This window comes from Lampetra planeri, chromosome 59 (genome assembly GCF_965212315.1).
Source record: "Lampetra planeri chromosome 59, kcLamPlan1.2.h2, whole genome shotgun sequence".
NCBI classification, from domain to species: domain Eukaryota; kingdom Metazoa; phylum Chordata; class Hyperoartia; order Petromyzontiformes; family Petromyzontidae; genus Lampetra; species Lampetra planeri.
In genome coordinates, this window is record NC_136165.1 from 4881879 (window position 1) to 4895045 (window position 13167).

At 55.0% G+C, this 13167-nt stretch overlaps 1 protein-coding gene across 1 annotated transcript in view; it reads left to right on the forward strand.

Annotated features, from left to right (window-relative positions):
- The first annotated feature begins 2111 nt into the window (after positions 1-2111).
- Positions 2112-13167, forward strand: part of LOC144736167 (tudor and KH domain-containing protein-like) — a 15526-nt gene continuing 4470 nt past the window's right edge. The window contains exons 1-9 of the mRNA XM_078618753.1: positions 2112-2267; positions 5957-6093; positions 6355-6479; positions 7656-7860; positions 9404-9543; positions 10078-10807; positions 11560-11732; positions 12459-12628; positions 12953-13029. Coding sequence (XP_078474879.1) covers positions 2212-2267; positions 5957-6093; positions 6355-6479; positions 7656-7860; positions 9404-9543; positions 10078-10807; positions 11560-11732; positions 12459-12628; positions 12953-13029 — 1813 coding nt within the window. The 5' untranslated portion in view covers positions 2112-2211. The remainder of the gene's footprint in view (positions 2268-5956; positions 6094-6354; positions 6480-7655; positions 7861-9403; positions 9544-10077; positions 10808-11559; positions 11733-12458; positions 12629-12952; positions 13030-13167) is intronic.

Sequence of the window (13167 nt, forward strand, 5' to 3'; positions counted from 1 at the left end):
TCGCCGGAGGTGTGGAGTCAACCGGCATGTGGGCCTGGTGGATATTATAAACTTTTTTTTACTTTACTAGGTAAGGCCAACCGAGGTATCGAGCTATTTTTTCATAAGAGACTTGGCCGCATGTAACGATCGCTCAACGAGAGCTGGATTATCGTCACGTGGAACGTTATAGCGGCCAAATACCCTAGAGCCTAGACGCATGATGTTGAAGTCGACATGAGGAGGGGAAAACCCGGGGGACCCGGAGAAAAATCCACGCAACCATGGGGAGAGAGAGAAACACGCAAACTACATATATATAGAGGCATCAGGGTCGGGATCAAACCCGCGGCCTCCTGCATACCAGGCGAGGTAGTTAACATCTAGCCACCGTTGTAACCAGGAATGGGAGGCTAAGGAGCTCCACAGCTAATTGTATTTGTACGCAGACTTTATTATAATATCCCAACTGGATAGTCCATGCACTGCTGGCGGAAGTGCCTCCCAACTCGTGGGTATGTTGCCCGACTCTTCTGCTCTCCTTCGACCTCTTGGAAGACGGGGTTACCCACTCTCTACCCCTCCACACGTCGTGACCCCTTGTTGACCCGCAGCCTCTGTGCTGACCATTACGCTGCATGGCAGTAACGTTGTAGTGCGGTGATTAAATGTGTGCCATGTAATCGATCATAATAATTAAATACGTTGTGATATGTGATCACTCATCGCAGTGCTGTTTATTGCACGAATGCTTTCCTTTAGGAAACATTGACATTTGTGCGTGTGACAATATCAAAATAACTATTTAATTTGCGGTGTGTGTGCTCAAATGTGTTCCCGCTCACGGCTATCATCAACACCCAGTGGCGATTATCTGAACCGGTCCTGGGCCTCCCCTAGGTTGACTTGGTCTCAAATAAGTAACCTGGTGCGATGTGCAAACATCGCCAGTGTGGGGAGACAAAGGCGGCCGGGCGTGTTGCTGGCTACCCACCCCCTCGTGTGCCATGCCGGCCTTCGTAGGTGTTACTCGTTACACACGGCACTTGCCCCAACAAGCTGGTGAAGGCTACACGGGGGATCTTTGTCCATAAGAGAGGTTTATTTTGGGTAATATCGCGTAAATATATGAATGTGTCGTTAAAATCCGCCACCACCCGACACGGCCAACTAGTAAGGGTTGTCACGTAAACATAACGTGCCAATTCGTCACCAGTACAGCACTAGTGTAGTAGTGTATAGTGTATAATACTATCTTGGTTCTCTCGGTAAAGTCACGTAGAAGGGAAGTAATAAAATAATACAAATAAAACATTAAAATAATTCTCACGACGTTTCGGCCACAACGCAAGCAGCCGTCCTCAGGTGAAGAAACAGGTCTGTCGAGAAGACAGCGTCTGAATGACACGCCCCAGGCTTGGAGTGTCTATTTAAGGTAGGTTGGAGCGGGAAAGGGCGCCTTAACAAAAGAAAGCTTGAAATCGAAATGTATAATACTAGTACAGCACTAGTGTATAGTGTATACTAGTACAGCACTAGTGTGTAGTATATAGTAGTGTACTATACAGCACTAGTGTGTAGTATATAGTAGTGTACTATACAGCACTAGTGTGTAGTATATAGTAGTGTACTATACAGCACTAGTATACTACACCATACACTCGTGCTGTACTAGTATACTACACTATACATTACACTACTATACACTAGCTCTGTACTAAATAAAAAAAAATTCATTTTTTACCTACGTGACTTTACCGAAAAAACTAAGAATATGAACCCTTGCTAGTTGGCCGTGTCGGGTGGTGGCGGGTTTTAACGACACATTCATATATTTACGCGATCTAACTCAAAAAAACTCATTGGATGTGAACGCTTCCTTCGTGTTAAAGTGATCTTTGTTATTGTATTGAACCCTAAGAAGCCAACGTGCCCAGCCGTTCAGATATCCCACAGTGGCTTAGCGCCCCCGTTCAATTTGCCGACATTTCATTGGTTTAGAGTTACACGAACCGAGGTGGGGGTTGGGGGTGCAGTTCGCTGGCCAATCAGAAGCGCGCGTGTGCCTATCCTGCGTGGGAAATTGAGCGGTGACGTCCGTTGCAGCACAGGCGCATTAGATTTCGTAGCGCGCTTCGGGACGCTACGTCCGCGATTGGTCACTCGGCGGAGCCGTTGACCAATCGGCGACGACGACAGCTCCGATCACGTGCGGACCCCGCTGCTTATCCGATGTGGGAAATACAAAGCGGTTGGGGGTTACACGCGTGGGGCATTGGGAGGTCGTGGTAAGGAGAATTTGTTAAAATATTTTTTGTTGCTCAAAATGTTTTTGTTTGATCGTTGTTATAAATACCACAACGTCCATGTTGCCTCTGCTCTTTTATAGCTGAGGTTGAGGGCGTATGTTTTTTTTGTAAGTTCGTTTGTTGCTCCAAATGACTTTATACCAACCTGTATTTAAATTAAGTTGCATTTAACAAGATTAATTGTTATCATTAGCGGTAAGGATTGACGGTTTGCACAATTTTTCTTTTGATTATCCGTGTCACGGGTGAGTGCCTGCAAAATCCCGAAATGGATCATTTTCATTTACACGCAGCAATATTGCAGAGCACTTTGAATTTCACGTTTTTGCCGTCGCTCACGTTTAAGTAGTACACCTTCACACTCGCACGCCTATTGCAAATTGGTGTAATAGTCATAGCCAAAATCTAAGAATTTAGAAGATTTAGTATATTTGAATATAATGTATTCAAGTGCATGGCGTTGTTGTAGCGACGCGTGATTGGCTCGGAGCTGGCCACGTGGTCGCGCTGTGCCTCGTGACGAAGTACAGTAGCGCTGCGAGCACGTGGTCGAATCCCTTCACACTCAACTATTTGATTTGTTTTAAACGAAACTGTTCTACGAGTTTGTATTTCAGCAGGCAAGGCACCCGGCTATAAATTGATAGCAGCTCACCGACGTGGCTTACGTGGACATTTCTAGCAGCCGTTTTCTCTAAACGCACGTGAAACTACCGAACTCGTTTCTATTTGACCAGGTAAGGCCCAATGAGCCCAGTGTCAGATTATCCTCGTCGCGACACATGCTACGGCCACGCACTTTCAAGGGCCCCCGCGCCTTCAAGCTAAAAATTACAGTGATTCTGCACTTGCTCTATTACTATAGTGCTATACCGCCTTCAACTTTTACGAATGACCGGGTGTTTAAGGTTAACGATCTGTCGTATTATCTAGCTGTGTAGCAAATAAAAAAATACAATAACTTGACTGTAAGTAAAAAAAAATAGTGTTTTAATATTTAAACAAACTTAATTTGGAGTGTTTTAATATTTGTTTTATTTTATTTAGGACCCCTTTATAACATCAAACGCTACAGGCCCCGCACTAGCTTGATCCGGCACTGGCTGAGCGATGTGGCTGTTTTTCAGAAGCGACCCGGCTGCTATCATAAATGATAGCTCGACGAAGTGGCTTATCGTCACGTGAAAATGTACAGCAGTCAGATAACTCCAAACGCGTGATGTTGATTTTAGATGTGAAGGGAAAACCCGGGGGACCTAGATAAAAATCCACGGGGTGAGAGACGAAAACTCCAAATATACAACAGGCATCGTCAGGATCAAACCCAGGACCTGTGTATACCAGGCGAAGTAGTTGACATCTCCTAGCCACCGTGGCGCCCAATTATTAAATTTCTCCAACGCTTTCACCAACTCGGGCTGACGCATCGTGTCCGTGAGGCCGTGACAGTCCGTGATTGTGCTGGTAGGGGTAGAGACAGAAACCCCCCTCTCTGCACGGTGGTTTATTTATTTCAAACGAAACAAAAATTGCTGATCTTGTCCGCAGGTGTGAAACAAACAAAAATCATTGCGAGAATGGAGATCGGGCTGTCAAACGGCCACGACGCGGTTCATGTGAACGCTTTCGAGATAGCGTCCATGTAAGAGTCGCCCTCTCCTCGTGTGCTGTGCCAGTGGTGTGGTCCATCTTGCCCCCCGCCACCCCCACTCTGCATGCGTCACAGAGCAGTGATTCCCAATCTTTGGCTGTCATGTATCTCCTACTGGGCCATACCCCCTAACTCCACCCCTACCAGGCCTCTGCCCTGTCTGTGTATCACTACCAGCCCCTGTCTGTGTACCCCTACCAGCCCTACCCCTGTCTGTGTACCCCTACCAGCCCTACCCCTGTCTGTGTATCACTACCAGCCCTACCCCCGTCTATGTACCCGACCAGCCTTACCCCAGGTCTGTGTACCCCTACCAGCCCTACCCCTGTCTGTGTATCACTACCAGCCCCTGTCTGTGAACCCCTACAGCCCCTACCCCTGTCTGTGTACCCCTACAGCCCTACCCCTGTCTGTGTACCCCTACCAGCCCCTACCCCTGTCTGTGTACCCCTACCAGCCCCTACCCCCTGTCTGTGTACCCCTACCAGCCCCTACCCCTGTCTGTGTACCCCTACCAGCCCCTAACCCCGGTCTGTGTACCCCTCCAGCCCTACCCCTGTCTGTGTACCCCTACCAGCCCCTACCCCCGGTCTGTGTACCCCTACCAGCCCCTACCCCCTGTCTGTGTACCTCTACCAGCCCCTACCCCTGTCTCTGTACCCCTACCAGCCCCTACCCCTGTCTCTGTACCCCTACAGCCCTACCCCTGTCTCTGTACCCCTACCAGCCCCTACCCCCGGTCTGTGTACCGCTTCCAGCCCTACCCCAGGTCTGTGGACTACTACCAGCCCTTTCCACTATCTGTGTACTACTACAATACCCCACGTGACCGCCGCCTTCGTGTGAACTGTCTCGCGTACCCCCTAGAGATGTCTCTTGCCTTACTCCAAGTTGGGAACCGCTGTCTTGGAGGGAGGTGCAACCCAAAAGAATAACCGGGTGGTCGATTATTTAGTTCAAAGACGTCCGAGTGATCTCCCCGCTCACTTGAGCGTTGAAGCGTCATTGGGAGCGCGTCGCTCGTTTGTTTACAGCGCTGAGGCAGCGGCGGCCTTGGCTGTCCACTGTGAAAGATAGTCTTTTTGTTGGGTTAGATCGCGTAAATAACATGTGTCGTTAAACCCGCCACCACCCGACACGGCCCATGAGTAAGGTTTGTCACGTAAACAGAGCGCGCCAGTCCGGCACACACCAGTTTGCTGGAGAGTAAACGCACAACGTTCACAACTCGAGTACTGTGACATTTCGCGGTACTCTGAACTAGTAACGAATCGACACATTTTGTTTACTTGGCAAATCTTAATAATTGGCTCTGTCGGGTGGTGGCAGATTCAACGACACAGCATTTACGTTTACACGATTTAACTGAAAAAAACCCTCTTATGGATAATATTGGTCGCGAAAGCCTTGCTACTACTACTGCCACGTGTTGAACGGTGACAAAGAACTTAATCGGATTCCTCCAGGAATTAATAAAGGCTCCTGACTCTGAAAGCCCCACCCCCGTGGCCGTGACTTTCCAATGTGTGGTCAGGCTAACGAAGGCTTCGAAGGGACGTGGCGGCCTACAGGGCCTTGCGTCTGCCTAAATAAAGGCTGCTCCTCGAAAAACTCTTGGGTTGCGTCTCCCCTGTTTCCCAGCGGAGTTTTGTCCGTTCGCTGCCTTACTCCATCGCACCATCGCCACTCCGCTCCCCTGCCGGACCGCCTTACTCCATCGCACCATCGCCACTCCGCTCCCCTGCCGGACCGGCTTTCCCACGGACTTGGTTTGCTCCACAGCTGCGGGACGAGCCCGTCACTTTGTCGTGCCGCGGCTATGCCGTGAATCCCCGCGATGCGGCCCAACTGTTCGCGATTTTCAAGAATCGATTCTTTTCAAAATATATATTTTCCCCGCGCGGATTTAATCCCGATTTCCCCCCCCCCCCCCCCTACTTTGCGTTGGGGAAGGGACCACGGAAGCGGATACCGTAGAGCTACCTCCTGTGTGCCTGCCACTGTGCTGTGCGGCTAGGGGCCAGGCTCTCGCTGACACGATGCCCTGGCAGCGCTGGGGCGACCTCGGCACGGGCCGCAAGGTCGCCCTCCTCTTGGCCGTCCCCTCCGGAGCTGCGCTGCTCTACTTCCTGTACCACCGCCTGCGCGAGTATGGTGAGGGTCGCCCCCCACGCACCCCCCCAGCCGGCCCCCGAGTCCCCTCCAGCCGCTCGACCTGCCCTCCTCCGCCCAGCTGCCCCCCACCGCCCCACCACACCCCCAACCCCCTTCCCCCCCCATTCCCCAGCCCCATTCGCCCCCACCCCCCCTCCCTCCAAGTCTGTCAAGGTTACACGGGGGTCAAGGTTACACGGGGGTCAAGATTACACAGGGGTCGAGGTGACACGGGGTGGATGGGGTGGGGGTCGTGTGCAGGTGACGAGGACTTGGCGCAGAACGGCAGCGGTGTGGCGCGCAGGATCCTCACGACGGTGGAGATGAGTGTCCCCATGTCGGCCTTGGGCGCCATCATCGGCAAGCAGGGCACCACCATCAACCAGGTGCACGACTGTCCCCTGACGGGGTCCCCCTTCCTTCCATTCCACTTCCGGCACACGTCCCCCACCCTCCCCCCGGGGCCCTCACGGCACGAGTGGGTTTCACGCTCGCTGCTTTCCGAGCGAGCCGTGAACAATTAATTTATTTGCGACTCAATGCGAGCCGGGTACAATACGGGGCACCGGGGTGGCGAGGCGTCAACTCCCTCGCCCGGGATACAGGAGGAGTGCGTAGGTTTGATCCCGACTCTTGACGCCTGCTGCTGTATATTTGGAGTTTGCGTGTTTCTCTCTCTCCCCTTGGTCGTGTGGATTTTTCTCCGGGTCCTCTGGTTTTTCTCTTCCGCATTTAGAATCGACTTCACGAGTTTATAGTATTTGGCTGCTGCTACAACTTTGTACATGATGATGAGCCACTTCGTTTGAACGATCATTTGCGATCGCCAGGTCGCTTTGGAAAAAGAGCTCTATAGCTCAGTGGGCCTTCACTGGTAGAATGTAAAATAGTTTAGTTTTAGATCGCACAACTGGCCACTTGGCTGCTCACGGGTCTCAGGTAGTCGACGAATAAAACTATTCAACTAAATCTTGACTTGAAGCTTCCGTGACTGCAGGAATTCATATTCTTTGGGTCTTTCGGTAAAGTCACGTAGATAGGTTCAAATTAATGAAAATAAAGTAAACAAAAAACTACGACGTTTCGATCACCTGATGACGACCGCTTGTGTTGCGATCGAAACGTCGTTTTTAATTTTTATTAATTTGAACCTATCTACGTGACTTTGCCGAAATACCCAAAGGATACTATTCAACTAATTTTATTTATTTACCAGATAAGGCCCCCACTGAGCGACATATCTTTTGTTCAGAAGCGACCTGGCTGTCACAAATGATAGCTCAATGAAGTGGCTCATCACCATCGTGTGGAAATTTACAGCAGGCGAATGCTCTAAAAGTGCCGGCTAATATCTATTGCATCAGTGTGGGATAGAGTGTTGCCCCCTCGCGCGCGTGTGAGTTTTCTCTCCAAGTCCTCCGGTTTAATTTGCTCATTAATTTGATGAAAATATCTTCGTATATATATCGGGGACCGATTCTAAATGCGTGAACCACCACCACCTCCTCTGCCCCTTCTCCCCCTTTCCCCCCTCCCCTGCCGGCGCCGTCTCCGCCCAACAGCTCCAACGGGAGACGGGGGCGCAGGTGTTTGTGCAGCGGGCGCCGAGGGGCGAGCGAGACGCACGTGGCCAGGAGGTGGTGCGCATTCGCGGCACGCCGGATGACGTGTGCCGCGCCAGCGTCGCCCTCCACCGCATCGTGGCGGAGAGCGCCACCGCCGTGGAGGAGCTGCGCCTCCCGCAGAGGGCGGTCGGCAGGATCATGGGTAAGGGGGCGCCTCGCTCGCCCACCGCCGGTGACACGACACGGTGGAGATGATGACGCCTGGTGGACATGACGCGGTGGAGATGACGCGGTGGAGATGATGCGGTGGAGATGATGCGGTGGAGATGATACGGTGGAGATGACGCGGTGGAGATGACGCGGTGGAGATGATGCAGTGGAGAATCGGTGGAGATGATGACGCCTGGTGGACATGACGCGGTGGAGATGACGCGGTGGAGATGACGCGGTGGAGATGACGCGGTGGAGATGATGCGGTGGACATGATGTGGTGGAGATGATGACGCCTGGTGGACATGACGCGGTGGAGATGATGCGGTGGAGATGATGCGGTGGAGATGATGCGGTGAAGATGATGACGTCTGGTGGACATGACGCGTGGTGGACATGACGCGGTGGAGATGCGGTGGAAATGACGCGGTGGAGATGCGGTGGTGGAGATTTGGTAGAGATGACACTGGAGATGCGGTGGAGACGTAGAGATGTCATTTACATCTGGCGGCACGTAACCGTGTAAGGATTGTTATAAATTATAATGCATCATTCTTATTTAGTTTATCCCGGAGAACCGCGATGGGTCATGGGACTCAGGGTGGCACTGCTGTTGCTGCTACTATAAGGTTTTATTTGTAAGATGTTTTCAGCCGATGAGTGGTGATGAGCGTTATTCACGTGGGAGGAGGAAACCGGAGCACCCGGAGAAAAGCTCACGCCTTGCCCGAGGGGGCAACGCTGTATCCCCGCCCAGATGGAAACGCGTGGCGATTGGTCCGATTGCTGTAACCGCCTTTTGGCGAGCAAGGGGTCCGGCTCCTCCTGGACGCCCACCCTGAGAGGGGAGGGAGTTTCACAACATCATCTGTGCGTGATCCACCAGCCCTCACCGCTGCCTCCACAGTGCTGCTGAGATTACAGGCAGCCACGTGACGTAGCCACCACCACCACCAAAGACAAAGATCCCCTGTATAGACTGAACAAACTGTCGAGGAAAGTGCTCTTGGCGAGGAGCACCTATGAAGGCCGGCACGGCACAAGAGGGGGTGGGTGGCCAGCAGCACGCTCGGCTGCCTTTGTCTGCCCAGTGGCGATGTTTACCACACACCCTACTGGGTACGCATTTCAGGCTGGGGGAGGCCCAGGACCGGTTCAGATAATTGTCACTGGTGTCGGTTGCCATAAGCGGGAATCGAACTCGGGCCGCCGGGTTTGTAGCGCAGCGCGCTACAACTACTGCTCCCCACTACCGCTCGCCAACAACAACAACCGCCATTCGCCACTAAGTGGCGGTGACGTCATCACGACGCCTGTGCCAGGCCGTGTGCACTTTGAGGCCACGTGAAGTGTGTCGAAGGCTCGCCGCCGACAGGATTGTCACGGGACAGTGACCCAGGTGCCGTGGGTTGACCGACTGAGCTGGCAGGCAGGCGGGCGGGCGGGCTGGCAGTCGGGCGGGCTGGCGGGCGGGCTGGCGGGCGGGCGGGCGGAAAACCGCGTGACCGAGGAAGTGTTTTGTCCGGCGAGCGCAGGCCGAGGTGGGCAGAACATCCGCGCCATCCAACGGCACTCCAACGCCAAGATCAACTGCGAGAACGCAGGCGGGCTGCACCCAGACAGCGAGAGGCTGTTTACCATCGTGGGCACGCACCAGCAGATCGAGATGGCGAAGGTTCGTTGGTGCCCTCCTTCGCGCACCGCGAGAGAGACGCGCCCACAGGGTCGCGGGAATCCGGACCGCCAAAAAACGCGAGCGGCAAATCCATTTTTTTTGTTTCTTTTCCCTGCGGGCACGCCGGAGCCGTGCCAGCACAGATCGCTCGTGTTCACTGCCCGGACTTTTTCCACGGGCGTTTTGCGTGCCCAGTCAGGATCAAACTTTCACGCGCTGGCCTAACTTGACATTTTAGTTTCCTGATTTTTTGTTTCTATACTTAGAATTTTTTTTTTTTTCCTTCACCATCTCGGTTTTCGATTTGTACCGCCCGTGTTCTTTCTGTTAAAGCCTCCGAGCGCGACGTTCCTCGCGCGCGCGGGCGGGTGGGTGGGCAGACGGCACAAACGGTGGTAAGCAGGAGACAATTAGAAAAAAATGTAACGATTGTTTTGTGAATCGACGAGGAGGGGAATCGCCTCCCGTTCTCCATTGGCCCCTCCCCCCCCCCCCCCGACACCTTCCCCCTGCCCTCTTGTGTGGCCTCTGCAGTCGCTGCTCCTCGAGAAAGTGGCGGAGGAAGAGGCCTTCCGGAGGGAGGTGCTCTCCTCCGTGGCCGCACGCCACAAGAGGAAGGTGTCTGGGACGTGCCACTCGGTACGCGGCCCCAACCTCAACGTCAACGCCGCCACCACCGCCGTCGCCGTGGCTACTACAGCCAATGTCGCCTGCACCTTCACCACCGCAGCCGCAACTTTCAACGCCGCCACCGTCGCCTGCGCCCCCGCCACCGTCACTTTCACCACCGCCGCGGCTGCCGCCACCACCGCCACTGTCGCCGCCTGCAACTTCACCACCGCCGCCGCTATCACCACCTCCAGCACCGCCACCGCTATCACCACCTCCAGCACCGCCAACGCTATCACCACCTCCAGCACCGCCAACGCCGCCGCTATCACCACCTCCAGCACCGCCACCGCTATCACCACCTCCAGCACCGCCAACGCCGCCGCTATCACCACCTCCAGCACCGCCAACACCGCCGCTATCACCACCTCCAGCACCGCCAACGCCACCGCCGCCGCCTTCACCTTCACCACGTGGCCCGGACAGCGCCCGCCCCCCAGCAGGAGTGAGGGCTCCGAGCCGTGCCCAGAAGCGACGACTGAACCCGTGTCGTCCCACGAGTCGTCCCACGAGTCGTCCCGCGAGTCGTCCCACGAGTCGTCCCACGAGTCGTCCCACGAGTCATCCCAGGAGGTCCGCAGGGCCACGTTTGAAGGTACGAGACGCCGCGGCCCAGCCAGCCCGGCGGTACTAGGGAGTTGCGCACAGACGGATGGAAGGAAGGAAGGATGGACGGACAAAGGACAGATTACGGATTGACAGAATTATTATTTTTTAACTCCCTCGCCTGGTCTACAGGATGTCGTGGATTCGATCCCGACCCTTACACCTGCTGTATATTTGGAGTCTGCATGTCTCTGTCTCCCCGTGGTCGCGTGGATTTTTCTCCAGGTCTTTCGGTTTTTCCCTCCACATTGAGAATCGGCATCACGCGTTTCGAGTATTTGGCTGCTGCTATCAATTTCCACACGACGACGATGACGAGCCACTTCGTTGAGCTGTCATTTGTGGTCGCCAGGCCACTACTGAGCAAGAGCTACGTAGCAGCTCAGTGGGCTTTACCTGGTCAAAATAAAAAAATAAAAATTTAGTTAAATTTAGTTCTGCAAGCGCATCATTTCTACAGCATCGATTCACGACGAGCTAAACCGTGGCACTGGGTCCGACACGCGGCGTCTCGTCAGCAGTCCGGCTCGCTTGAACCAACGCCGTTTGAACTTCGCCGATCCTTTACGGTGTTTTAGATTTTTAGTTCGACGCGAAACCGCGCGGTACCGCCGTGACATCAAAACTAAACGTCGGCGTTGTCCGGTCCGTATCCATCGTCGTCGTCCTCCCGCGCGCGTCTCGTTCCACGCCGTGGCCCGTCACCACGCCGGTGCTCACCGCCCCCCCCACCCCTCCAAGTGCCGAGCCCGGTGGCGGCGACGGCGGCCGGCGAGTTCTTTGAGGTGTACGTGTCGGCCCTCGAACACCCGGGCCACGCGTGGCTGCAGATCCTGGGGCCGCGCTCGCTGCAGCTCGACCGGCTCACCGCCGAGATGAGCATCTACTACGGCTCGGAGGACTCCGCCGCCGAGGTGACGTGTAACGCCGTGCCGAGCCGTGCCGAGCCGTGCCGAGCCGTGCCGAGCCGTGCCGAGCCGTGCCGAGCCGTGCCGCCTTCCTGTATTGGAGCTGCCCCACCCCCGCCCCCACCCTCCAACTCTGTCCCCCCCCAACCCCACAACTCATTCCGTTGATGCCCCCTCCTTCACCCAACTCCTTCCATTAGTGCTGCCCCCCCTCACCCAACTCCTTCTGTTGGTTGCCCACCCTCCCCTGACATCCGTTGGTGACCCCCCTAACTTCATCCATTGGTGCCGCTCCCCCCCCCCCCCCCGACTTCTTCCATTGGTCGTCGTTGTCTTCAATCCCTTCTTCTCCGTGACTGCTGGGGCACGTCTGGCTCATTGCATTGGTTGATGGCCACTTGTTCTGCCCACACTCAGACGCTTCCAATTCGTTATTTATGTATCTATTAATTATCAACACACACCGCTGGTACAGTTGTAGTCTGTTAGATGGTGGACAACGCAGTAGTGTAGACGCCCCCCCCCGAGTCCTCAGCTCGGCTGGAGGAATGGACGAGCGACGCTCGCGGCAACAGAAACGTGGGGGCAGCAGCAAAGTAGTAGTAGTAGCGAGCAGCGATAGAAGAACGACGCGGAGGCGACCGAAACTTCCCGTATAGTGCCGCCGTGCCCGTGCATCCCACACACCGCTCTCCCCGCCCCGCCCCCCCTCCCCGACCGTGCGGTGCGCAGGCCGTGCCTGCGCCCGGCATTGGCGACGTGGTATCCGCCCCCTTCGACCACGCGAGCGTGTGGTACCGCGCCCGCGTCGCCCGTCCTGCGAGCGCCGACACCGTGGAGCTCTACTACGTGGACTACGGCGACAGCGCCGTCGTGCCCGCCGGCAACCTGCGGCCTCTGCGGTGCGTGCCGTCCCCCCGGGCCGTGGTGTCTGCCGAGCGAATGTGTTGCTCTGCGACTCGCAGGTGGCAGTGAGGTGGTGTACTGTGTACACCAGGTACTGTGTGGTATCTCCAATTAGCACACTTAGCTACGTACGGTGCGAAAGAAGTTCAGGCGTGCATACCATACATCGGCTTAGTGACTATTGCTCTGCGACTCGCAGGTGGCAGTGAGGTGGTGTATCATGCACACCAAGCACTGGGCACCGTGTGGTATCTGCGAAGTGAATTCTCCTTGGCGGCTTTCAGATGGCAGTGACCGTTGTTGTTGACTTCTTTATTCAGGAGCGACTTTCTGAGTCTCCCCTTCCAAGCGGTCGAATGCAGCCTCGCCCAGGTGAAGCCAGTCGGTACGTTCCCGGGTGGGTGGGTGTGGGTGGGTTGGGTGGGTGGATGAGTGGGTGTGGGTGGGTTGGGTGGGTGAGTGGGTGTGGGTGGGTTGGGTGGGTGAGTGGGTGTGGGTGGGTGGGTTGGGTGGGTGAGTGGGTGTGGGTGGGTTG